Source organism: Mandrillus leucophaeus, unplaced genomic scaffold, assembly GCF_000951045.1.
Source record: "Mandrillus leucophaeus isolate KB7577 unplaced genomic scaffold, Mleu.le_1.0 Scaffold6, whole genome shotgun sequence".
Taxonomy (NCBI): Eukaryota; Metazoa; Chordata; class Mammalia; order Primates; family Cercopithecidae; genus Mandrillus; species Mandrillus leucophaeus.
Window position 1 is genome coordinate 8551184 of NW_012106474.1, and position 25456 is coordinate 8576639.

Genomic DNA, 25456 nt, shown 5'->3' on the forward strand with positions numbered 1-25456 from the left:
TCTGCCAGACAGTCTAATGTCCACCTGTTTTCTGGTACTGTTTCCTCTATATCTTCCTCACTGTCTGGCACTGGTTAGGAAGCACTTATCTTCATCAAATCCTCTTCTGTTAATTCCTCTGGTGTGGCATCTATTAGCTCTTAAGATTTCTCCAAGATCCACATCTTAAAACCCTTCACCCACCACCTTTTCTGCCACATCCACAATCTCTTTCAGGACTTCCTTGACTGGCTCTGCACCAAATCCAGTGAAGTCATGCGCCAACACTGGACACAATTTTGCCCCCCAGCTAGGAATTTACTGTTTCGACCTTGACGTCTTTCATGGCTTTTTCTGTAATAATAATGGCGTCTTCAACGATGTAATCCTTCCAGACATTCATGATGTCCTATATGGGTTCTCTTCCCTAGCAATCCTTTCCATAGAGTACGATATGTAAACAGCCTCAAAGGTCCCTATGACCCTCTGACCTGGAAGCTGAATTAGAGATGTGTTTAGGGGCAAGTACACCACTTCGATGCCTTCACTGTTGAATTCATGAGGCTCTGGGTGGCCAGGGAAATTGCCCAAAATTCAAAAGAACTTTAAAAGGTAGCCCCTTACTGACAATAGTACGCTGACTTCAGGGACAAAGCATCGATCAAACCAAACTAGAAAAAGGGTTCTCATTGCCCAGGCCATCTTGCTGTACAACTGAAAGACTGGAAGCTGGTGTTTATCTTTTCAAGACTCTAGGGATTAGCAGGTTTATAGATATGGGCAGTCCTGATCATAAACCTGATTTATATTTGCATAAAACAGTAGAGTTAGCCTATCCATGCCTTAAATGCTGGTGCTCACTTCTTTTCCTTACTAATAAATGTCCTTTATGGCATTTTCCCCTCCCAGAATAGGGTGCTTTCATCCGCATTAAAGACCTGTTCACACAGATGAACTTTCTCCTCAATGATTTTCTTAATGGCATCTGGGAACTCATCTGTTGCCTCTTGCTTAGCAGCTGTTTTTCCTGTTATCTTGACACTTTTTAAAGCCAAACCTTTTTCTTAAACTATCAAACCATCCTTTGCTGGTAATAAATTCTCCAGCTTTAGATCTTTCACTTTCCTCTTGCTTTAAGTTGTCATATACTGACTTTGCTTTTACTCATATCATATTAGAGTTTATAGGTATGCCTTTCTCATAGTAATCCTGCACCCACATAAAAGCTGCAACTTCAACAGGTGATAAACAGATAATGTGCAAAAGGTGCAAGGTTTTTGTAACTGGTGGCATAGCTGCAGAGGTGGCTTCACCAATTTCCTTTACTTCTTTCCTTTCCCTGTACCCGACCCCCAATGATTTCACTTATCTTGAAATGGTGGTAACCACAACTGCAGAACCTCAATCTACATATGAAGCAATTCAACTTTTTCTCATAATGTCATGACTTATCTCTGTTTCTTGGAAGCACTTCCATCATCACTAGTGGAATTCCCATGGGTTCCCTGGTACTACTCAAGGTTTACAGTTCATACTAAACACGATTAAAAATACTTAAGAACTGTGAGAGATCACTTTTTACCACAATAATGCAATTTACCAAAGACACGAAAAGCTCATTTGAGATGATGGGAGTCACAATGCATTTAAAGTGAATACTCGCAACACTTGAGCTCACCATAACAGTAACAGGAGGCAGCTATGAAATTACTGCAGTAGTGCACTATGTATTACAGTTAAGGTTTAATATACTGAATCTTGACATCTGTTGACACTTCTCTTGACTGTGAATGGCACCATGTACATTAAGTGTTTTCAACTATAATGTTTGATACATTTTAACTTATAATTTTTTTGCTATATTTTATGGTAGTAAATGAGAAAACAGGCTAGCATATACATACATTTTTTGCACTGTATCTAATTTTTTCAATTTTTTTCAACATTTCAGGCTACATGGTTCATCTGTGCATTTTTTCAAATTGTTGCAAATCTCCAAAAAATTTTCCAATAGATTTATTTTTGAAAAAAATCCACTTCAAAAAGTGGACCTGCACAGTTCAAATCTGTGTAGTATGTGCTATGATCAGGGCACAAGTGTACTTTGGAAGAACATATGTTGTGGGTGGTTAAGATTGGTCTTTTCAGTCAACTAGCCTACCATGGTATTCTCATAAAAAGAACTTAAATTAAGATAATTTGATAATACTACTGAATACACTGATACCACTGAATACTGAATACTACTACTGAATACACACATCAAACTATGAAGATTAATCCTATAAATATTTCTAGCAAAAAAAGCAAAAACAAATCAACCTCAAGATATGTATTCACAGACAAACAATTTTTAAAACAAAAGGATCCTTAGGTCATTTACACTAACTCCCTGGTTTTGTAAGTGTGGTAATAGATACAGAGAGGTCAGAACTAACTTTCTGAAAAACACAGCTTCTAACTCAGTGCTCTTTCCCAGTTTAATACCTTTTCAGAACTAAAGTGGCTTACAGAATGATCAGAATAAATCTAATAGGTCAGTAAAAGTTTCAATACTACACACTGATCTATTTGCTATATTAGGTAAACTCATTTGCTTAGTATAAAATGAGCTGAATATTATTGGATACACTTAGCAATAAAAGTCAACGTTAACTTTTTCTGATCATGACACTAATAGCCCAGTATACTTTCAAAAATCTCCTTTTCTATACAGTTTTTCAATACCACACAATTAAGGAAAATGAGAAAGATTCCATGGTTTAATATTACACAAATATAGATTTTAGTTTATATTTAACCTGCTCATTTTTTAAAAATAAAATCTATCAACAGAATTTACACAAAACTTTTATTCCAAGGAATTAATTTCATCAAGTTAATGGGAAATGTTTATGATCTGTGAGTTTACTTGTTGAATAAACGACTAGGGTAATAAAGAATAGGCTATCTGGGAAATAAAAAGCAGCAGGTACCTTAACAAAATGCCAATACTTTTTGTTGGACACAATACTAACAGTATTTCTAGTTTTTTCTTTTCGTTTTTGAGACACGGTCTCACTCTGTCACCCAGGCTGGAGTGCAGTGGCGCGATCTCAGCTCACTGCAAGCTCCGCCTCCCAGGCTCGATTCTCGTGCCTCAGCCTCCCAAGTAGCTGGGATTACAGGCGACTGCACATTCCCAACTAATTTTTTGTATTTTTTAGTAGAGATGCGGTTTCACCATGTTGGCCAGGCTGGTCTTACACTCCTGACCTCAGGTGATTCACCCACCTCAGCCTCCCAAAGTGTTGGGATTACAGGCATGAGTCACCGCGCCCAGCCCTAGCTTTTTCAATAGCAAATTAGGGTCCACATTTCCATATAGTTTTACTAATATAAGAAAAAAAAAATTAATGGCCCAGAAAACCAGTAATTTATTTTTCATTTCCCGTTTAAAAAAAAAAAAAAAAAAAAAACTCTAGGAGTAGTGCAATTATTATTGCTACAAATATTAAAGGGTTAAGTAACAATAAGGAGCCAACCCAAGGAAGGGGGGCAGAGGGAAGAGATGGGGAAAGAGAAACCGGGAGGGAAGGAGAACTGAGAACACAAAAGCGTCTGGATAATTTCTTATGAGATGTCACCCTCCAAAATCCCTTTTAATGTCTATCTAAGGACCCCTAAATATGAACTTTACGTTTTTATTATCTTAGAAATATCAGTTAGGTGTTTTTAATTTTATGCTTAAATAAAATTTCTAACAACCAATAACCTATTCCTCATAAACATCACAATAACTTAAAATAAACTGACAAAAAAGGACAAGGCCCAAATCTAAGGTCTGGAAATTACTTACTGCAGGTACCAATAATTTCTTCACTTCTTCAACTGCTCTCTTCAATTTGATTTCTGCTCTGTTCTGAGCATCTTCCACAGTGATTAGTACATGTAAATCTTCATTTAGATGCTCCCAATTGGGCTTGCCTCTATTTTGCTCCTCCTAAAAAATTTACAGAGTACACAATTAAAATTTTTCTCTTTAAAGAGAGTACATCTTTCATAATACTAACCTGTTGTCAATTATTTAAGCTGTGTTTGCATTATTTTGCTATGACGGCATTACAAGTCTTGGAATTATTTTCCTGGGTCCTCAAAGCTTGGGTGAATGTGATACTACTGGGTCAAATGATAATTAATTCAACAAGTATTTGCTGAGCACGTACTTTCTACCAGGCACAGAACCAAATGCTACAAGATCAGCCCCTAGCATGCTCCTATGCACTAAGAAACACAGATCTGATACTGTCCTTACATTACCATGAAAAACACTCTGAGAAACATATCATTATTTCTGCATTTTACTTATGAGTAAACAGAAGGTCATCAAGGTTGGGGGGTTACTTCTCAATGTCACACAGCTAACAGGCTGTCAATTTAGGAGCTGAATCAAAGTTTTCATTCTCCAATTCAGTGATCTTTCCACTTCATTACAACTGTTTTTAATGATATTGGTCGTCTTCAGCATTAGAAAAGGTATTTTGCGTATAGATGTTATTGTGTAAGATGACTGCCACTTGTTTTAAGTACTTCATATGGTAATTATGAAAATAGTTTTATCTACAGTCCCATCAGACCATACTTTAAAATTAACTGTAAGGCTACTCTTTAATTATATCAAGTCATAAACACTAGTTTCATAGAGAATATCTGTATTTCATTTCCTTAATGTCTTCTAGTAAGAAATATCCCCATGTTGAAAACCTGGTCAAGCTACAGGGAGGTCAAATAGAGTTGGTCATAATTTCAGAATCGCTGTTTTAAGAGCAAGTGTTTTTAAATAAAATAAGAATATAAGTAGTACATAAATGGCATATATAAATGCACCTGGCACAGAGCAAGGTACCAGACAAACAATAAATATCTGCTGTTCTTGGACCTTTATTTTAGAAGTTACCATTTACCTAATTGCTAAATTCCAATAAAAGAAAATAAAGCAGGCATAATAAAACTGCTTTCTGCAACAATTCACATAGATTTTAACAGTAAATGCTTCTGCTTTATTTTTAATTAATACATCTTTAGGATGAAAATGTATCCACATATTTTAAGGGAATACAGAAAAAAAAAAAAAAAAATCAGACACAATCCTATGCTGGGCCGTCTATGTATTTCCAAATAGTGAACTCTGAGTCAGCACAGTATTTTACAGGGGTACCATCCGTCCAACACTATGTGAACTACCAGCTCAGAATATCTGACTGTTTCAACACAAGGTCACATTACATTCTTTTTGATGATGTCATATCTTTACAAAGCTAGGTTTTAGCGGTTGCTGTAATAAAAATCAAGTCCATACAAAAATCCATGTGGAATAAGAAAAGAGAGTGGCAGTATAAAAATCTGATTCCAAAGTTTGAGAATTTAAACAGCACTCAAGAAAATACAAATGCTATTAGTAAAAATGTGGTTATTTACAAATAAAATGTATAGTGTGTTTCAACTCACTATTTTTAATATAAATACTAATTGTTTGTAGAGTAAATATTTAATAAACATAATTCTGAAATATTTATTTTTGACTAGGGTACACCAAGCAAACTAATGGGGAAACCAAGGAGTCAATGAATCAAGAAATTGGAAACCTTGGGGTTATCTGTGTGGCAAGAAATAAAATGTGTATTAATATCTCTACTGTGGCAAGAAAAATTAGTTTTGTTATCCAGATTTCAATTGTTATGTTCAAGAATGCTAACAGTACTTTCTCACCAAAATTCATATTTCTATTTATTTATTTATTTTATTATTATTATTATTATTTTTGGAGAGAGACCTACAAAAGCTACTAGTCTGGCATTATTTGGTGGGCCTAGAAGTGCACCTATCTGCCTAAATGCATATGTATGAGGGACTTCTGCTTCCAGGCAAGATACAGTAACAGGAACCAGATTCACCTTCCTGCTGAAACAACCAAAAAACTGGCAAAACACATAAACAAATTTCAAGCCACTGGACATCAGACAACTAAGGACAAATGATGCAAAGAGTTGGGAAAAACTGAGGTAAGTCTACGACTGCCCCCACTCACTGGCTTGAGAGTCTCCAGACAACTCCATGAGGAGACTAAACAAGAGGGGGAAACCGAGGCAGCCAGAGCTCACAGGGTCCTGGAAGAGCTGCCACTCAAATATTCAGCTGAACACTGATCATTGCATACTCAAGAGGAAATTCCAGAGGCCAGGGAAGGAACCACCCAAAAGGATTCCAGGTCAAAGTGCCTGGCTCTAGAAAAGAACAAGACTGAAAGACTTGAATGATTCCCCGTGGGTAAGGTACACAGAAAGGTCTTGCCTCAGTGGTAGGAAATAACTAAACCTAATCTGAGCATTGTTCCAGTACAACTAAATACATTTTAAAAGTAAGACCAAATGCCTCAAATTATTTCCAACTAACTTAAATGTGTCCCAGTACAAAGCTCAAAGATATTTATACGAATATAAAAATATCCATCCAACAACGTAAAAGTCTGGCATACAATTAGAAATTAACAGGCATGCAAAGCAGCAAGAAAAATGCAATACATAATGAGACCGTCCCCCCCACCAATCAAGCCACTCAAACCAATCTAGAAGTGATACAGATGTTATTACAAAGACATTAAAAGCTCTATGTGTGTGTCAAACACTGATGCATATAAACACTAATACAATGAAAATGGAGGAACATTTATAATAAAATATATTTGAGAAAAACTTAAGAATAAAAACTAAAATTGTGACTTGCCACAGAAACCTTTATACATGGAGAAAAGCCAGAGAATTTAAAAGGAATAATTATTTTCATGATAGAAACAAAGTTGCAGTATTTGCCATTTTGCTTTATTGCAGGAATACATTTTTAAGGTGTAAAACACCTTGGCCAATGCATACTGTTATTAACTCAACAACTTAAATGATAATTAAAAATATAAAAACAGGAGAAAGCTACATCTACCCTGTTGGCTTCAAACTAAACATTTTTGCTTACACTTTTAAAAACAATTGAAAGAGCAAAAACTTTCAAAGATGGAGAAATTAATGGGAATTGTGTACTTCCACTCCCACCAAAAATTTTTCTACAACACTGTAGAGTTTAATATGTACAAACTCGGCCAGGCACGGTGGCTCATGCCTGTAATCCCGGCACTTTGCGGGGCCGAGGCAGGAGGACTGCTTGAGCCCAGGAGTTCAAGGCCAGCCTGGGAAACACAGTGAGACCCTGTGTCTACTATAAATAAATAAGATGTCCAAATTCATAAGAAATAAGAAAATGGGAAAGGAAACCATTTAAAAACTAAGAATCTAGAAAGCAGATAGTTAACTTAAAATTCAGCAGACTTTAGTTAAGAAACTTATTTCCTTGCAATCCCCCAATCCCCCCAAAAATATGGAGGAAATGGGCAGCAGTGAAAATCGGGGTGAGGGTGGGGCTGAGATTGCAGGACTAGATGAACTCTCATTGAAACAGCAGCTCAATCCCCATATCCCCTATCCACAAATGGCTAGCTATCAAGCACCCCCTAATTCCCAGCAACAGACCAGAAACTGATTGCAAAAGGAAGTAAAACACTTGCTGAAACTGCATTAGAAGAACAGTTGACAGGGTAACTTCCACACTGACGGCTGGGCTGGCCGGCCATCTCCCCTGCTCCACATGCAGAGCAAGGGAACCCAGGCCCACATCTTGGGGACAGGAGACTTGAACAACTGACCCTGGCGGCTTCAGAGAGTTAAGAAAAAACACTACAATGCTGAAACAAGTAAAGAACGCTCTATTTAAAAATTCTGAATACAAATAGAAACTCCTATAACTAAAAATATGAGAGAAAAGATGAAACACTTGATAGAAAGTTGGAAGACAAACTGAGGAACTCTCCCTCTAAGTAGCAAAAGACAGAGAGAAAAAAAAAATGGTGCAGAACTGTGTAATAGTAGAGGACTAGTCCAAGAGGTTCAGAAACTGAAATGACAGATGTCCAACTACCAATATAAAGAAAAAGAAAGCAGAGGGAGAAAAATCATCAATGTTACACATTTTACGCAAAACTGAGGGATCTGAGCTTCCAGACGAAAAGGACCCCGAGTTTTCACCACAAGGAATAAATGAAGTGGACACTTCAAAATCAAACAATGTAGCAACTGAAAGTAAACACTAAAAGCACCTCTTTTAGTGTTTTGGAGGGTGTGAGGTGTGAAGAGAGAGACTGACCAACCCCTGTTTTCCAAATCAGGCCTCAGAAAATCTTTCATCCATGCAAGTGTCACACAAAAAAAGGCTTTGAGGTCATGCTACCCAGAAGCCACATTTATTCTACTGTAGTCCATTCCAGCTCAAGAAGAGTTAAAGTAAATTCCTTCAGTGAATTTGGAGCTTAGTAATTACTTAATACAAACACTATTTCTCCCTGTGATTTCATTCTGTTTCTTAAGCAGATTATAAAGGCAATCTGGGATTGGCAAATTTTATAGACAAATCAATAAAACACACCCCAAAATGTCCTCTTTTAGTCATAAAGTAAGTATAGATACAATTATAGGATGGTTACTTCTGAACTCAAAATATCCATAGTAACAATCCACTCGCAAAACCCATTTTCTCACTTTAATAAATCAGCACACAGAAAAGGTTGAAATAAGCAGACAGGAGGGATGACAATATGGACGCACACCAAAAATGCTGTATTTATCAGTAACTGTGTTCTATGAGGCATTCGTTTCTTTTTACAATTATGTTTCAAATCATCTTTCAGGGGTTAACAGCTGAGATATTGATGTGGAAAAAAATAGCTCATGACTACCATAATGTCTGTTTTACAGTTACTAAAAAGCAGTATCATTTCATAATATATGTGACACTAAATCTTCAGCAATATAGAAGAACACAGTTTTGCATCAATATAATCCCAAATTTACATTTTCCAGCACAGTACTGTCCCCTGATTTCTGTACCTCCAAATTCAACTGCCAACTAGAAATGTGTACTTCAATCTCTAAAGCAGCCTGAACTCCACATGTCCAAACTGGGGTTCATACCTCCCTGCTTCAAATCTGTCCACAATTATGTCTTAGCTATTACTCATCCTGAATGAATTTTCTGAATCAGCGTGGATTTTTAGAACTTGCGGCTTTATAGGAAATCTCTGAAACATAGTCATGGCTTACTTGTGCTTTGACAGAGACTGGCTGCTGCACATGCACCCATTCATGTCTATCCACACTAACTTGAAGTGCTGTGTTCATTCACTTCCCATGACAGGCTCAGATTTGCTTCATGCTGTATATTGGCCATTCCCCAAACATGGATTTTGATACCCATAAGTTTATGGAAGCTATCACCTACATCTACAATGCCTCCTTTCCCCTTCTTTAATACTTTTTTTTTTTTCTGTATCATATAGTAACTTAGTTATCTGTGCATTGTCTTTTTCTAGCTATTAGAAAGTCTGCTCCAAGTTGAATATCAGAATCGTCTCATTGATTTTCATACTCTTGACAGTAGGTACACATTCATTTTACACATATCTGGCTCTAAACAAGTATTTACCGAATTGAATAACTGAACTTTTATGATTGAAGAGCATCATTAAAATCAAATATCAAACTGTGCATGAATATGCTGCAGCTTTCCCATAGTGCTCTGCTGTACTCATGATTATTGTGTCTGTTTAGATAATCCTTCATATATTCGCCCTTGCTCATGTATCTTGGTTTCTGGGACTGCTTCTTTCTTTCTCCTTGGTGACCAGTTGTACATGACAATTTTTACTCCATTTCTCGTTCTCTTACTTCTAGTCAATTCTCCCAGATTTTCTACAATAACGCTTACGAGGTCTGGTTTTCACGCCCCATCAAAGACTGCTTTTCTTTTACTCTAAAACCTCAGTGTTACCTTGTTTTGACGTATCAGAAGAACAGGAAACAAGATGGGTCAAAAGTATTTTTAAAACTGCAAGACTCAACTTCTATCTCAATATAACAGCAAAGTGACAGCAAAGTCAAACTACATACAAATACTATATGTATAAATATGTTCAGAGCTCAAAACCACTAATCTTCCATCTTTTAAGGTAGGGTGCAATAACAAGAGAGGTTCCAAGGAAATGGAAAATAGCTTTATTTATACAGCAAATTAAAATTTAGTAGCATATTAAGCAACTTTATAATTCATTCACACTTGATGGCAGAGCAGATAGTCACAATTATTAATGATTCTTTATTATGGTCTCTATTCTTGACAAGTATACTATGGTGAGATAAATTAGCCTAAGGTGATGATAAACAAACTTAAAAATGAAAATGATGATGGCAATTAAGCTTTTATCAAACACTTACTGCTTGCCAAGGACAATGCTAAGCAATATAAATACATCACCTCATTCAATCCTCGTAAGTTACATGAACATGGGACTATCGGTCTTACCAACATTTCACATGATTTAGTCAAGTCAGGCAGTAAGTGTTGTACCACCAAGCTACCATATCTAGTCAGAGTAACTTTAGAGCATGCACCCTCAACAACTAATTCCTAGCACAACATATCACCTACATGAGAAATTGTCCTAAAACAGCATCATAAAATAGTGAAAAATCAGAAACAGAACACAGAATAGTGGAATCTCTAGAATTTTTTACTTTACCTTTTTACCTTTAAATATTTTTGTGTAGAATTCTAAGCACATCTTGTCCTCACAGAATTCTAGAGCTGGTGGGGACTTTGAAGGCAGATAAAGGGGTAGATGAGATTATTTAGTAGATTTGGTTTTGTCTTTCTGTATTCGTCCTATCTCCTAACTTCATGACAAGTATTCTTTCTCCATAAATGAATTTCTGAGTAAGTCACATCCAGAATAATGTCAAGAACTGGGAGAAACATCTGCTATAACAGATCTCTTTGCACCTACAAAAATGTTTTCTCCCTAAATGAGAGATTCACCTATCAAATTACAATGATACATACATACAAAAAGGATAAATCTGTAGCTATTTCACTTACATAAAATTCCTCTAGTCTTTAAAGTTTTGAATAGGTGAGGTTGTTAAAACTAAAATTAGATCTTAATATACAATGCATATTTCCAACATTATTACTAAGTTAGGACTAATTAACCCCATTGTTTATAACTAAATTTTACTACTTTTCAATAAAATAGCTTCCATTTCATTTTTGAAGCCACTGTATACAGTGATGTAAAACTACGAAGTAAAAAAATAATCTCAATATTTGAGAAACCACTTTTGTTTTGGATTTTTGAAAAACTTTATGAGTCACTGCTCTATGAAGTTTAAAAGTATGCTCTAATTACAGTATCTGTTTGAACAACGGGATTCTATAACACGAAGGATTAGAGCATACTGACTGTCCCACCCCTGCTGACAGACTCTTTTAGTTATGCATTTGTAGTCAAGCAAATGAGCATAAGACTGCTGCTCCTACTGTGCTCTTGTGAAAGTTCACGCGCCAAAACTTCTCCAAACAGAATTCAAAAGTGTTACATACTGACACAAACCAACGTTCCAATAACATGCTTGTTGTGAATATATACATTTTAAGACAAATATTAAAGCTTAGACATATTACCATGTCCAGTTGTACATATAATCTTAGATTAGTTGAAGAAATGTTCATTGAGAAACTGGGCATAAAGTAGATTTCACACAATTTAATTCCTCACTGACTCAGTTATAAAAGTAGACCTCAAAAAACTTTTAAAAACTTGAACATGAGTCCAACAAAACCTACATTTTCAAAGCAAATTATTTTTTAATAAAATATGAAAATTAGGATAATTTTATATTCAGTCCGTTGAAATCATCATCTAGGAAAGTCATTCAGCAAGCATTCAACAAATACTTATTAAATGAAGCACAAAGGAACAAGTTGCTAAATTCAAGTAACTTTTATTGTGTTAAGCCAAATAATTTCCAAGTTAAAAACAACAGGACTGTAACATCTATCTCCTACAGACACAGTACTTATTGACTGCCAGGTCTGTTTTCCAATTTTCATACATTAATTCTTCTAATTTAATTGTTAATTACTTTATGTCTAAACTAAATTTATGTAACCCCAGTACTAGCCAAATACTACTATTCTGGCCCCACGATGACCAAAATGAGCGAGATTTCTCTGATATGAGTTAGTTTTAGCATGCTGAAACTGCACAAGATCAGTTGAAAAGTTGAGTATGATCTTGATGAAACACAGTTAAGGCTGAGAAGAGTGAATTAAATATATACAAAAAGTTTCCCATAAAAAGACAAAAATCATCAAGTGATTTGTTATTTCCCAACAACTTTAAAGCTGACTAATATTTAACAAAAATAGTGATGATAGAAATAAATGATTGTTGGGAAATCCTTTTATAATAGAAACTTTGGGCTGAGTTCCTGTTGCTAACAAGCACCCATATAAAATTAGTCACTGTCCATCAAAGCACAAAATATTTCCTCACAGCATTAAAATAATCCTTTCACTAATTCATATGTGAGATTTTGTACACTAGGTCTTATTCTCACTATCATCTAGGGACACAAGGTAATTAAAAGGCACAGAAAAATGAAATAACTTTTAGAATGTGATGTTTTAAAATACTCAACTGAATATTTACTGATAGTATACCAGGGGAAAAATACATAAATAAAAGACTAACATTTCTACCTATACTCATTTTCCTCCCTAAATCATCAAAATCCCAGTTTCAATAATCATCTTTCAATCAAATTTACCCCTTCCAGATTCTCCCAGACAGGATGTTCCCTAAATACTCCCATTCTATTATTTTTTCTTTTGACATAATCAGTATGGAATGTATGATTCCTAAAAAGTTTCAAGAAGTATGGAATCAGACTCCTCTCCATATCCTTTAGCACCGACTTTTTAATAAGTGCTCCCTAGAGCACAGCATGAGATACAAAAATAAAGTTAGTGCAGTCAATATCAACCAAAACAAAAAACATATAGGGCTTTACACTCAGCACTTGATATTTATAAAATAACTAATCCTTTCAACAATCTTAGAGGTAGGCATTATTATAATCACCTATTTCTCATTTAAAAATGAGATAAACTAATGGGCAGAAACCTAACGCAATGTACTCAGTTAAACTGACTTCAGATGACACTGTCTGCCTTTGAAGACCTGACAACTACCTATTAAGAAGAAAGGCTAAATACAATACTTAAAAGCCAACATAATGAAGATTATAACTATTTCATTGAAAATGATAAAAAGAAACAAGATGGCCAGGCGCGGTGGCTCACGTCTGTAATCCCAGCACTCTGGGTGGCTGAGGCGGGGGGATCACGAGGTAAGGAGTTTGAGACCAGCCTGGCCAACATGGCAAAACCCCATTTCTATCAAAAATACAAAAATTAGCCAGGTGTGGTGGCAGGCGCCTGTAATTCCAGCTACTCGGGAGGCTGAGGCAGGAGAACTGCTTGAATTCGGGAGGCAGAGGCTGCAGCGCGCTATGCCACTGCACTCCAGCCTGGGCGACAAGAGCAAGACTCTGTCAAGAAAGAAAGGAAGGGAAAGGAGGGAAAGGAGGGAAAGGAGAGAGAGAAAGAGAGAGAGAGAAAGAGGGGGGAAGAGGGAAGAAGGAGGGGGAGGGAGAGAGGGAGAGAGAAAAGGAAAAAAAAAAAAAGGAAACAAGATGTTTTGAAAAATCCAGATACAGCCTGTCTCAAGCAAAGGTCATTAACAGGTTCACATACTGATGTTTTAAGGAGAGAGTGAGAATGGCAGCACATGGCTCACTACGCAAATGCCCCATTTTTCAGAGGGAATTTTATTTAGGTATAAATCCCACAGAGATTCAACACAAAACAATTGTTTTACAGTAGTATTTTAAAAATGCGAATGTTTAATATTCATTTTCTGATACTCTAAGGAATTTATGATACCACACTTACTAACCACTTAATAGCTGTTTAGTGTTAAGCAAAATGCTTGAACTCATCTATGCCTCACTTTCCTCATCTACAAAAGAGAGACAAATATAGTACTAACATCTCAGAGCTACGATGAGTTTTAAGTGTTCGGATAGCACATAGAGTAGTACCCATCATATAAGAGCTCTGAAATTAATATTACCATAATGTAACTATGGTATGGACAGGCTGGAATCTAGAATAAATGATTGTAGAAAATTAAACAGAAACACTGGGAAGGGATGACTGAACAACAAATGACATGACATGACTAGCGGTTATAATTTAGAAAAAGAAAATTGGAAATGCACTTTCAGAATAAAAAGTGCTAGCTTAATTTATTTTTTAACCAACTTAGTTAATAAAACTATATTAACCATTACATGAAAATAAAATTATTTTTAAATATAAAAAAGCTTAATAAGGACACAACTGTAATCTTTGGGGTTTTAGACTGGAAGAGAGCTCGGTTGATCAAAGCACTAAACTGCCCTCCATGAAGGGTTTGGATCAGAAATGACACATAAAGGAGGACCGCTACAGTTTCCTGGAAAGTGGGATAAACTGTGACTTTTATTATGTCACAAGCAGTACACAACGAATAGTAAAGGGAATTTATAAAAACTTAATGAAATTGAAGGATGAGTTCAAATACTACCTATTCCTTAACTGTTTTCCACTACCCTACTCTATCCAAATTCATTCTCCCTAAGCCCCACTTTGCTTCCATTGAATCTTATGGCTCTAAAATGATACTTATGATCATACTTTAATATTCCAGTGTACATAACAGTAAGCTCTAGAAAGCAAATACTGCTCCTTTTAATTTTTTGTATTATTCACAAGGCATTAAAAAAGAAAAGTTTGGTACATAACCAGTAGCTATTTCTCTTCTGTCCTGCACAGATCTGAACCTGCACTTTTTATATTTTCATCAGTTTTTAAAATATTAATTTCTGTATTTGTCTCATTTTTGTATAAACAAAGTAGCTCTGAATTCTACAAATGAAATCATGTCAAATACAAATATACTAGTTTCTCAACATATATGCATACTACCATAATTAACATACTACAAACTCATTTAAAAAGAACTATAGAATCCATGGTTTCCGTAATTACGCATTTATTCAACAAATGCTAAACTGTCCTTCTATATTAGGAACCATTTCCCTAAAATTTCCACCATTTGTTATTAAATTTCTATTTAATTTGTTATTTGTTATTAAATTTCTAGAACATAAACTGAAAATAGCAAGTAACATAAAATATACTGATTACATGATTACTATGCTCCTAAGCCATATGATGCTTTCTCGTGCATTCTACATATGTATTTTTCTACATTAGTAAGGGAAAATAAATACCAGAAAAATTCAAGATTTACTTTAAAAACTCAGGCAATACTGAAAGAGTATTTTACCTGCCTTCTGTGAAATTAAAATGAAAAACACACAACTAAAGAACTGAACCAGAGTCCCATGATCTACTACCACAAGCAAAGTAAGAATTATGCTGAAGGATCCACATACCGTCTGCCCTACTTCCTCCTCAAGCAAAAGATCACAGCCTAATGTTATATATCAGGATTTCCAAAATGTAAGAGAGCAACAGCGCATAGCTCATTACGTTACAAAAGGTGTTTCATCCTTGGAATGTTAAGATAGAAGACTAACAGGAGTTCTTTCCATTATTTGTAGTTGGTAGGTTGCAATGTCCTATTCAACCTAGCGGCACTGTGGATATCTGTAGTGTTTGTACTGCCCAAATATTAATTCACAGCTGTCTTCATGTAATCGTGCACACATCAGTGAAAAGCAGTGACAGAAACACAACCGTGTAGAATAATGACTCTAGCTTATGACAATGTCCAGGAATATGTATGTGTGTGTGGAAGAGCTATGTTGGCATAAATGAACTTGGAGATCCTCGGCAAGGAAACAGGCACATAATTTATAATTCCACGGGGCTTACCACAGTGCTAAACACTTATCCAGTACTCATATTTGCTGACTGATAAGCGGAATGTCAAAAGTTTGCTCCAAACCCTGAATTTTCATTTGCTCACTGGAGAACAGAGACAAAATGAAAAGAATTGGTTACTCACAAACACACACACAAAAAGGTCTCTCCCCACACTCCATACTCCCCAAAAATCAGACGAGTAGAAAATAGAGTGGGGGAAAGAACACGGACTCAAATGCCAGTCTTATTTCAGTGCCCCTGTAATCTTGAGCAACTCACTCATGTACTCATTATTTAATAAATATATAAATAATAATTGAGTTTCTACTACATCCTGTGAGTGAACAAGGTTTATTATGACAGGCAAGTGAACAGACATGCAAGCTCTCAAGGAGCCTACAGACTAGTAACTATTTATTTGCAATTGAGGGAGTGACACCAAAGTTCACTGTTATATAAAAGCACATATGAGAGCTGACTGATCAAGGTTATATGACAAAATGTTAACTATTTTTTGAAATCTTATTTTCTCATTTGTAAAGGTTACAAGGTTGCAGGGATTAAAGAAAGTATGTTGAAGACAGTGACTAGTTCATAATACTTAACACTTTTACTATGTAACTCCCATCCCTGTTCTTTCCAGTATCTTCCTTAAAAGATGGCTTTTTAGCTAACAGGGATTCCCCTTAATTCCACTGCAGGATGTCCTTTCTGTCATTATATTAACATAATCAAGCATAAGCACATCCTGCTTCCTCAATTAAGAAGCCTCAAAATCAAAGCCACAGTAAAAAAGAAATTAGCAATTAATCAATGATCCCTTTGGGTTAAAAAATACACAGGCCTGACACGGTGGCTCACACCTGTAATCCCAGCACTTTGGGAGGCTGACGTGGGCAGATCACTTGAAGTCAGGAGTTCAAGACCAGCCTGGCCAACATGGTAAAATCCTGTCTCCACTAAAAGTACAAAAATTAGCTGGGCATTGTAGTGTGCGCCTGTAATCCCAGCTACCCGGGAGGCTGAGGCAGGAGAATCCCTTGAATCCAGGAGGCAGAGGTTGCAGTGAGCCGAGATCACACCATTGCACTCCAGCCTGGGTGAAAGAGTGAGACTCTGTCTCAAAAAATAGATATGTAAGTGCCTGCCCCAAATTATTTGGGATGTCATAATTTTTTTCTTGGTAATGACTTTCAACCTTTGAAAGTTCTAGAATTAAGATTAGAGTAGTAAGAGCGAATCAAACACAATGTTAATAGTCTACATATGTTTATCTAAAATATTTGTTACATTTAAGGTTTAACACATTTAAATATCTGAAAGATTATCCTTCTAATTTCAATTGAAAAATATATAGACAGGTACCTACAACACATCCTATGATTCTCATCGGGATGGATCCAAAGCATGGTATTCCTTGTGCCCAGTCAGGTGACAGCAGGTATAGCTACTAAGAAGAGCATGCCTCTATACTCACGGGCTGATATCTGGATGACATAATGTCTGAGGCAGATTAAAAATCTAATACTAGATGGTGCAAATGCTTAGTGTATTAAATGGAGTTCTTTCTTCACTTAAATTCCAAAGTGTTAACATGTATCTCACACACCCATTCTTCTCAGCAGAAAAAAAGCAAGGGTAATTTTACATCATTAGAAAAACTAAGTGACTTTAGGTCCTCTAGGCATACATTTCTCCTACACTTACACCACCTCTGTCATCCAAAACCCATAATAATCCTAGACTTTTCTTCCAATCTTTTATTAAAGTTTGACTAACAAGATAACTATAAAAACGGATATATTTCTTATAACCCTTCATCATAATTTGATTAGCAAAACTACAAAAAGTGATAGTTAATGTAGCAGAGTATATTAAATAATGTAGTTTTTCTATTTTCTTGAAGATACTAATATCTTCACTTCCTTTGGGTAAGACTTGATATGTACATTCAAATATGTTAATAACTTGAAAACATTAAAAAAAAACACATTCTTCAATGATGTTGCCAGCATGATTTGGACATAGGTCATATGAACCTAGCTAACAGCACCACTGCAAAGCCCTGTAGCTAATAGGTGGCAGTCAAGCTAAAACGAGACTGTCCTAAAAATTATCCTATCGTACCACCTTTTTTTGTTCTATAGTTTTGAAAACAGGTAAAAAAAAAAATAGCTGTATGAATGTCTTCCTTCATGAGTTACAATTAAGCAACTGACATTTATAATTTCCCCGAACACTATTTTAAAAAAATTCCTGCTAGCTAAAACCTAGACTGTTACACTCATGATTTTTTTACTAAATGCCACTTTTTACATAGTCTATACATTATCCAGTGTTATGATGATGAGCTTGTTAAATGTTAACCATTTTATTATCTTATACTTTACTGTAAATACCTAAGAATTCAACTACATCAGCCAAGAAAACAGTAATCTCTCAGAGGAATACAAAATAAAAGTTCAGAGAATCCATGTTTTGTTTCCTTCATTAGAAATCATTTCAAGTATGTTCAAGTTTCAGAGATATGGAACTAAATTGAAATTCTTCAACTTCTCTCCCTGTTATCAACCCATTATAAAATCAGAAATTATTTGCTTCAGTCTTTGATAATAGCTCTAAAATGTTTCACTGGTGACAAGAAAGTATTTTCAAAGGGTACGTTACTTGTCCACTAGTGATTAAAGACATCTTTCCTAAGACAAAAAGGAAGTCTACTCTTTCAGAGTATCTTTGGCCCACTTGCCCTTAATTAAGAAACAGATGTAACATGCCATTCTCAACACTAAAATGTGAATGCAATGAAAAACATTTTCTGAGATATTAAACACATTTTATATAACCACCATATAAAATCCCTGTAATGCTTAAAAAGCTATCATTAATAATTATTGTGGTTAATTTTGAGAGCAAGGGTTAATTTAAATGTTAATCATAATCATTATAATTGGAGAAAACATCTTTTTGAAAATGACCATAGATACCTCAGGATCTATCAACTGCCTGCTTTCTAAAATAGTATTAAAGAATACTAAAATTAATACCTTTAATATCTAGTAACCCTGAATGGTAGATATTAACTTACTTTACAGACGTGAAAATTTCGACAGCAAAAGTAATTTGTCTTAAGTCCTTCAATCAGTAAGTAGAAGGCCCAGAACCTGAACTCAAATCTGACTCCTTATTTCATCTCTGTCGCCACTATGCCACATAAAAATATCATCACACCCATTCTTTTCAAGGCCCACAGGAAATCTGGCATGATCTCTGAGGTCCCCTTTTGTCAAGCTGTCTTAAGAGCTCTTTTGTCCTGAATTTCTCTAACAGTCGTACTCGTGTGTTCTTATTAATGACATATTTTTATAAGGAACTTTGTATGTCTACATATCTTTTCATTTCATAGTATAATGTGCTACTTAGGGTTAGGATTCCTGCCCAGCACTTCTTGAAATAACCTTCATACTCAGGTGTTTATTCAGTGAAATAAAAAGAATCTGATTGGGGAAAGGGAGAGGACGTATCATGTTCAATGAATATCAGCTCTCTAGCTCAGCTCTGTACGTTTATTAATAAAGCAGAACACGTATCAACAGATCTTCACACTGAACAGAAAGCCCAGTGACTACTTTTGTCACTCTGCTACTCTAAAGACTAGAAATAAATTCATGTAGCCATACAAGGTGTGTAACTCTAAATACCTATTTACATTTTGGAAGAGTTGGAAATGGCAGAATTGTTATGTGCCTTCCTAGGCTTACCTCACAGGTATTCTTGCCAAAATACAAAATTGACATTCTATGGAAAAGGGCAATCTATAAATTGAATTAGTTTTATTTTCTTTGCAAATCATGCTGAAAGAGTAGTTACTACAATCTACTACAGAATAAATGAAACCTCAGCCTCAATGTCTGCAGTTCATAAACTACAATTTACTTACATGTATAAAACTTGACCTTAATGACAACAGTTAGTAACACCTAAATTTGTATCTCTTGCTCATCAGTGAAATATAGTATTATTTAATATCAACAGCCAAAATAAAGCTTTCTTCACAAAAAGGTAGAAAATACTCTCTTAAAATGTTCATAAGGTTTTTAAGAATTTTGAAAATTATATGCAAGAAGCCTGAATTACTTTAGAAATGAGTCTGTGGCTCTTCTCAATTATACCCATTACTGGAAAAAACTAAGAGCACGTGACCCACAAAAAACGTTATCTACGTAAAACACATGATTTCCAACTTTGCTTATCTCGGCCCCTTCTAGCTAAAATTTGTGTCTGTCCATACTGACTACAAAAGGGCAGGCATTGATTGTATCTTATATCTGACTGGATATTCAAACACAGCACACGGCCTACCACAAAGGCAAAATTTTATAAGTCTGTTGAATAAAGAAATAAAGAAATGAACTCAACTATCTTCCGTTGATGTGAGTTTTTCCTGAAAAACAAGATTTCCCTAACCAGCTTCTATAGCTTTTTTCCATTTAAGATAAGAATCAGACATCTCTCAGATTACACAATTTCTAATAAACTAGAATCTTACTTTGGCAAAAACCTCCTGAATTACCACTTTCCTTCACAATAAATATTAAAAGGAGTTTATACACTAAACATATAAAATTGGTGCCAGGGAGGAAATCAAAGAACATGTAGGGCAGGGGCAGGTAAACCCATTTAGTAAACATAAGCTAAATGTAAGTCAAAAAAGGACCAGGTTACCGGATTGACCTTAACCTTCTAGAAATAGCTGTGTATCATCTAATAACACCTAAATTTATATCCCTCACTCATCAATGAAAATATCCTTTAATACCAATCAACAAAATAAAGAGTGATACTATTTAGGAAAAAGAGTTAGTTAGTTATCTAGTGTGATGGCTTCACGGTGTGTCAGCTTAGCTAGGCTAAACTAGAGTTTCCAGAATTTCATTTCTTGTATGTTTCCAGTTGGGATGGTCTATGAGGTATACTTTTTCAAGAGGTGGACTATAAATGGGAAACCGTGGTCATTTGGTAGCATACACATACCTTCTCCACTTGATGCTGGGAGGCAGAGGTTGCAATGAACCAAGATCAAGCCACTGCACTCCAGCCTGAGCCAAAGAGCTAGAGAATGTCTCAAACATCCCCCCTACCCAAAAAAAAAAAAAAAAAAAAAAAAAATCTAGATACTGTTAAAAGAAATTCTGCAGATGTAATTAAGAAAAGTAATCAACTGAATTTAAGTTAATCAACAAGGAGATTACCCTGGGCTAACCTGACTTATTCCATTAGAAGTCTTTAAAAGAGGGCTTTGGTCTTTTCTAAGCTCAGATATTACAAACACCAACTGTGCCCTCTGGATCTTCCTTCCTTACTGCCTGCTTTGTGGACTCTAGACTAGTCAGCATGAAGTATGCAAGCAAATTCCTCATAATAAGGGAGACAGAGAGAGCGAGAGAGAGCTTGAGTGAGTGAGTGTGTGCGTGTGTGTGTGTGTGTGTGTATGTCTCCTACTGCTTCTCTGGTTGAAACTTGATAAGCTTTTCTTTAAAGCTTCACCTTCATAAAAATTCTAAAATAAAACTTAAAACATCCCATTAAGCCACTAACATCATAATTACAGCTCATGGCATGAACCCAAGAGGCTAACCTTATGATATGTGTTTCAAAAGTTATAGTATGGAGTATTTTTAAGCCAAGTAAGTTAAAATCTATTCCAGAATGTCAAATACTCTAGCCTACACCTCTACACTAGTAAGAACGCAAGTAGTATTCATTTCAGTATGAAAACATATTTTATTTAATAAACATATTAATCCAATAAATATGATGGAAAATAGTTAAGACCAGAAAAATAAAAAGCATTCTTGAAGTAAGTCATCAATGTATTAAAGGTATATTGAAAGACCATAAAAGCCCTCAAGCTTAATTTGAAATGAAGCTTTATGCCGGGCGTGATGGCTCAATGCCCGTAATCCCAGCACTTTGGGAGGCCAAGGCGGGTGGATCATGAGGTCAAGAGATCAAGATCATCCTGGCCAACATGGTGAAACCCTGTCTCTACTAAAAATACAAAAATCAGCAGGGCATGGTGGCGCGTGCCTGTAGTCCCAGCTACTCGGGAGGCTGAGGCAGGAGAATCACTTGAACCCAGCAGGTGGAAGTTGCAGTGACCAAAGATGACACTACTATACTCCAGTCTGGGCGACAGAGCCAGACTCCGTCTCAAAAAAATAATAAAATAAGCTTTAGAAACTCTACATTTTTCCCAAAAAAGGCCCCATAATTGAGTTGCAAGCAACAGGTAGACACTGAGGGGTACAACGTATGTATGTCGTTGAGAGTCATGTGTGCACATATGTATTTTAGATTTTCTAAAAATAGCCTGCACTCCTAAGGAAAGACGTTAATAAAGGACCCATAGAACAATATTAATCTTAGTTTACCTTAACACCCTAGAATATAACCACATTTAGTTACTACCCCATCAAAAGGTATTCTCTTTAAAAATAATCAGATTACATCACAATGAGGTGACAGATTTGAAAGATAAATAATCAGATTGTATCACAAAGAGGTGACAGATGTGCGATAAAAATAAAAAGTGAAAAGCTTTGATTACACAGTAAATGTCAATTGCTGGACTTATTTTGCACCTTATATAGAAAACAGTCGTTAATTACCTATGCCAGAAAAAGTCAAATATTCGATATTTAAAGTGCTTTCTGAAAGTTTAATAAACTAGAAAGAAGATCACTTGAAATTCCACTTCACATATAGAATGACCTATTACCATTATCATTATGTCTAAGTTTCCCTATTGTTATAACACATCAATACATTTTTATCACTAATCAAGAATACATAATTTAAAACTATTTTTATGAATGTTATAGTATCAAGATGTAGCATGCATTAAATCAAGTGTATTTGATCAAATTTAATCATTTCCATTGCCCCAAAATATTCCACTACACGAAGAACCACAACTTATACTTCCATCTCTCCATTTATGGCCATTTATATTGATTCTAATTTATTATTATAAACAATCCTGCAGTGAATATCCTCATACCCATCTTCCAAAACATATGTGACAAGAGTTTAAGAAACTGACACACAATGAAATTTCCACAAACAGGACCTTCTTAAAAAAACAAACACACTATTAGCAGACAGTGCCAAACTGCTTTCCAACACGGCTGTGTCTATTTACACCGACCTCACTGTGTGAGAGCTCATATCTCTCCATATCCTAGACATAACTTTGATAATGTAACATTGAAAGCATCAAATGGTACATTATTCTCATTAAATATAAATGTGCATTCCCTTGAGTATTAATAAGGTAAAGCATCTTTTCAAATGTTCATTGTTAATTCAGGTTTTCTGTCCTGTGAATTGCCTATTCACATACTTTGTTCATTTGTAATTGAATTTGTTATCTTTTAAAATTGTTTTTGAATTTTTAATATAGTCTAAATACACACATTTTGTTACATATATTGCAAATACACTTCCACTCTGTGGCTTGTCTTTTAAATGGGGTATGGTGACTTTTGCATAAAAAGGATTTTTTAAATACATTTCAATGTAGTTATAGCTACTGATATTCCTTTGTAAATTTTCTAGTCAGTAATCCTGCTTTACACTGAAGCCACAAATGTATCTCCTATGTTTTCTTCCAGTGGTTGAGTTTTTTGCTCTTCATTTTTGGGTGTGTGATCCATCAAAAGATTTTTGCATATCCAAATTCAGCTACCCTAGTATCATTTATTAAATTCACGCTTCCCACTTCTCATGTACATTTCTCTCCATCTACCTCTTTCACAATATACACATACATATCCTAGTAAAATAGCTTAGTCTAACTCCATTGGTCAACATGCTTATCCCTCAGTCATATAGACAATTATGAAACTGATAGGAATTAAATGCTCTGAAAGCACTCCTCCATTTTTCTTTTAGAACTGTCCCAATTACCAATGGGCAATTTTACTATCTTAAGAATTCTGTAATCAATTTATTAAATTCCACCAGAAAAAAAGTTAGGATTTCTAACTAGATTTTACTACATAGATTCGAAAATATGTATCTTTAAGATAAAAAGTTATATCAGTTTTCAAATTTATAGCTCAAAAGCTGTTTGTTGCATTTTCCATGATTTTTTAAATACTTACAGTATTTCAAAAATTTGGCCCTTGATTTCACTTACTTACAGTGTGTCACCTATTGTAAGACATTTCTTAAAAAGTATTTTAAGGTTTTCTTGAAACCTGATATGTCTCACTAATGCCATAAGCTAGGCAGCAGTAGGCCACAGGTGTTCCTGTCTAACCACTGTTGGGTGAGCTCTGAGCAGCCCTCAATGTTCCCACTGAGTGTGCCAGAGTGCAAGGGTTATCCATCTCCTCTGGCTGAGCAGTTTCTGCAGTGACACAGGCAACTTTGAGGAGGTCAAGGGTATAGGACTGTCTTGTCTGCTTCTTGCTCAGGAAGTGCAGGACCTTGGTCCTGGGCTCCTCTTCTGAAATCCAGCCCACTAAGAGTAGGTGTTGTCTGGCCTCTGCATTACCCTGTGCACACCGGGGCTCAGGGCATCAGTACAAGTATGCTGACACTCTGCTACTACTTTTGCTGTAAATAATAAAACATGGCTTCTGATTCAGGAGTCCTGGGTCTTCTGCCAGCATCCATGAAACTGTGGTGGCAAGCTAGTTTATCTTAAAAGTAAGACAAAAATCTCAACCGCTTCACATTTCTTGACGACAATGTGTATGAAAACTTGCAATGGCCTGGGACGAAATTCTGGAGGAGAATAGTACTCTCTTAAAAATGCTGCATCATCAAACATTCCTGGTAGTATAGATTGCTGTATGTTATGAAGAACATGACTAAAAATTGATACTGAACTCTGCGAAAAAGTCTTAGGCATTCACTAATTTCACTGACATTTTTCTTTTAATGTATACCATGGGATACAATGAAATGACAGGACTAAATAAGTTTAGAAAAAGCCTATTTCATATATAAATAAAAACTCTGTGAACTGCAAGTTCTCTGTCAATTTATCTGCTTTTTTGTTTTGTGTGTTTTACGTATCATCAAGTTTAGTTCTACTTGCTTTTTCTTATCAGTTTTATAAAGGTTGTCTCATTTGTAAATTTTCAAAGAAATTTCCTTCATTTTAGTTAATCGTCCTCCTCTTATCATAGTCGTCCTCCTCTTATCCACAAGTGGTATGTTCCAAGACCTGCAGTGGACGCCTGAAGCCGTGGACAGTACCAAACACTATATATGCTACATTTTTTCCTATAAACACATGCCTATGATAAAGTTTGATTTATAAATTAAGCACAGTAAGAGATGAACAACAATAAAATAGAGAATAACAATACACTGTAATGAAAGTTGTGTGAATGTGATCCCTCAAAATATCTTGTACCCTACCACAGGTAATTCCAACCATGAAAAGCAAAACTGTGGATAAGGAAGGACTACTATATAATTTTCAATACATTTTCTATTTATTAATTTTTCCTCTTTGCTTTTAATCTACTCTACTGTTCTTTCCAGATTC

General features: G+C 35.4%; 1 protein-coding gene across 5 annotated transcripts in view; it reads right to left on the reverse strand.

Moving 5' to 3' along the window:
- The window catches only part of QKI (QKI, KH domain containing, RNA binding), a 121560-nt gene that overhangs the window by 36147 nt on the left and 59957 nt on the right, over positions 1 to 25456 (reverse strand). For all 5 annotated transcript variants that reach the window (XM_011999638.1, XM_011999637.1, XM_011999641.1 and 2 more), the window contains exon 3: positions 3818 to 3961. In XM_011999638.1, coding sequence (XP_011855028.1) covers positions 3818 to 3961 — 144 coding nt within the window. The remainder of the gene's footprint in view (positions 1 to 3817; positions 3962 to 25456) is intronic.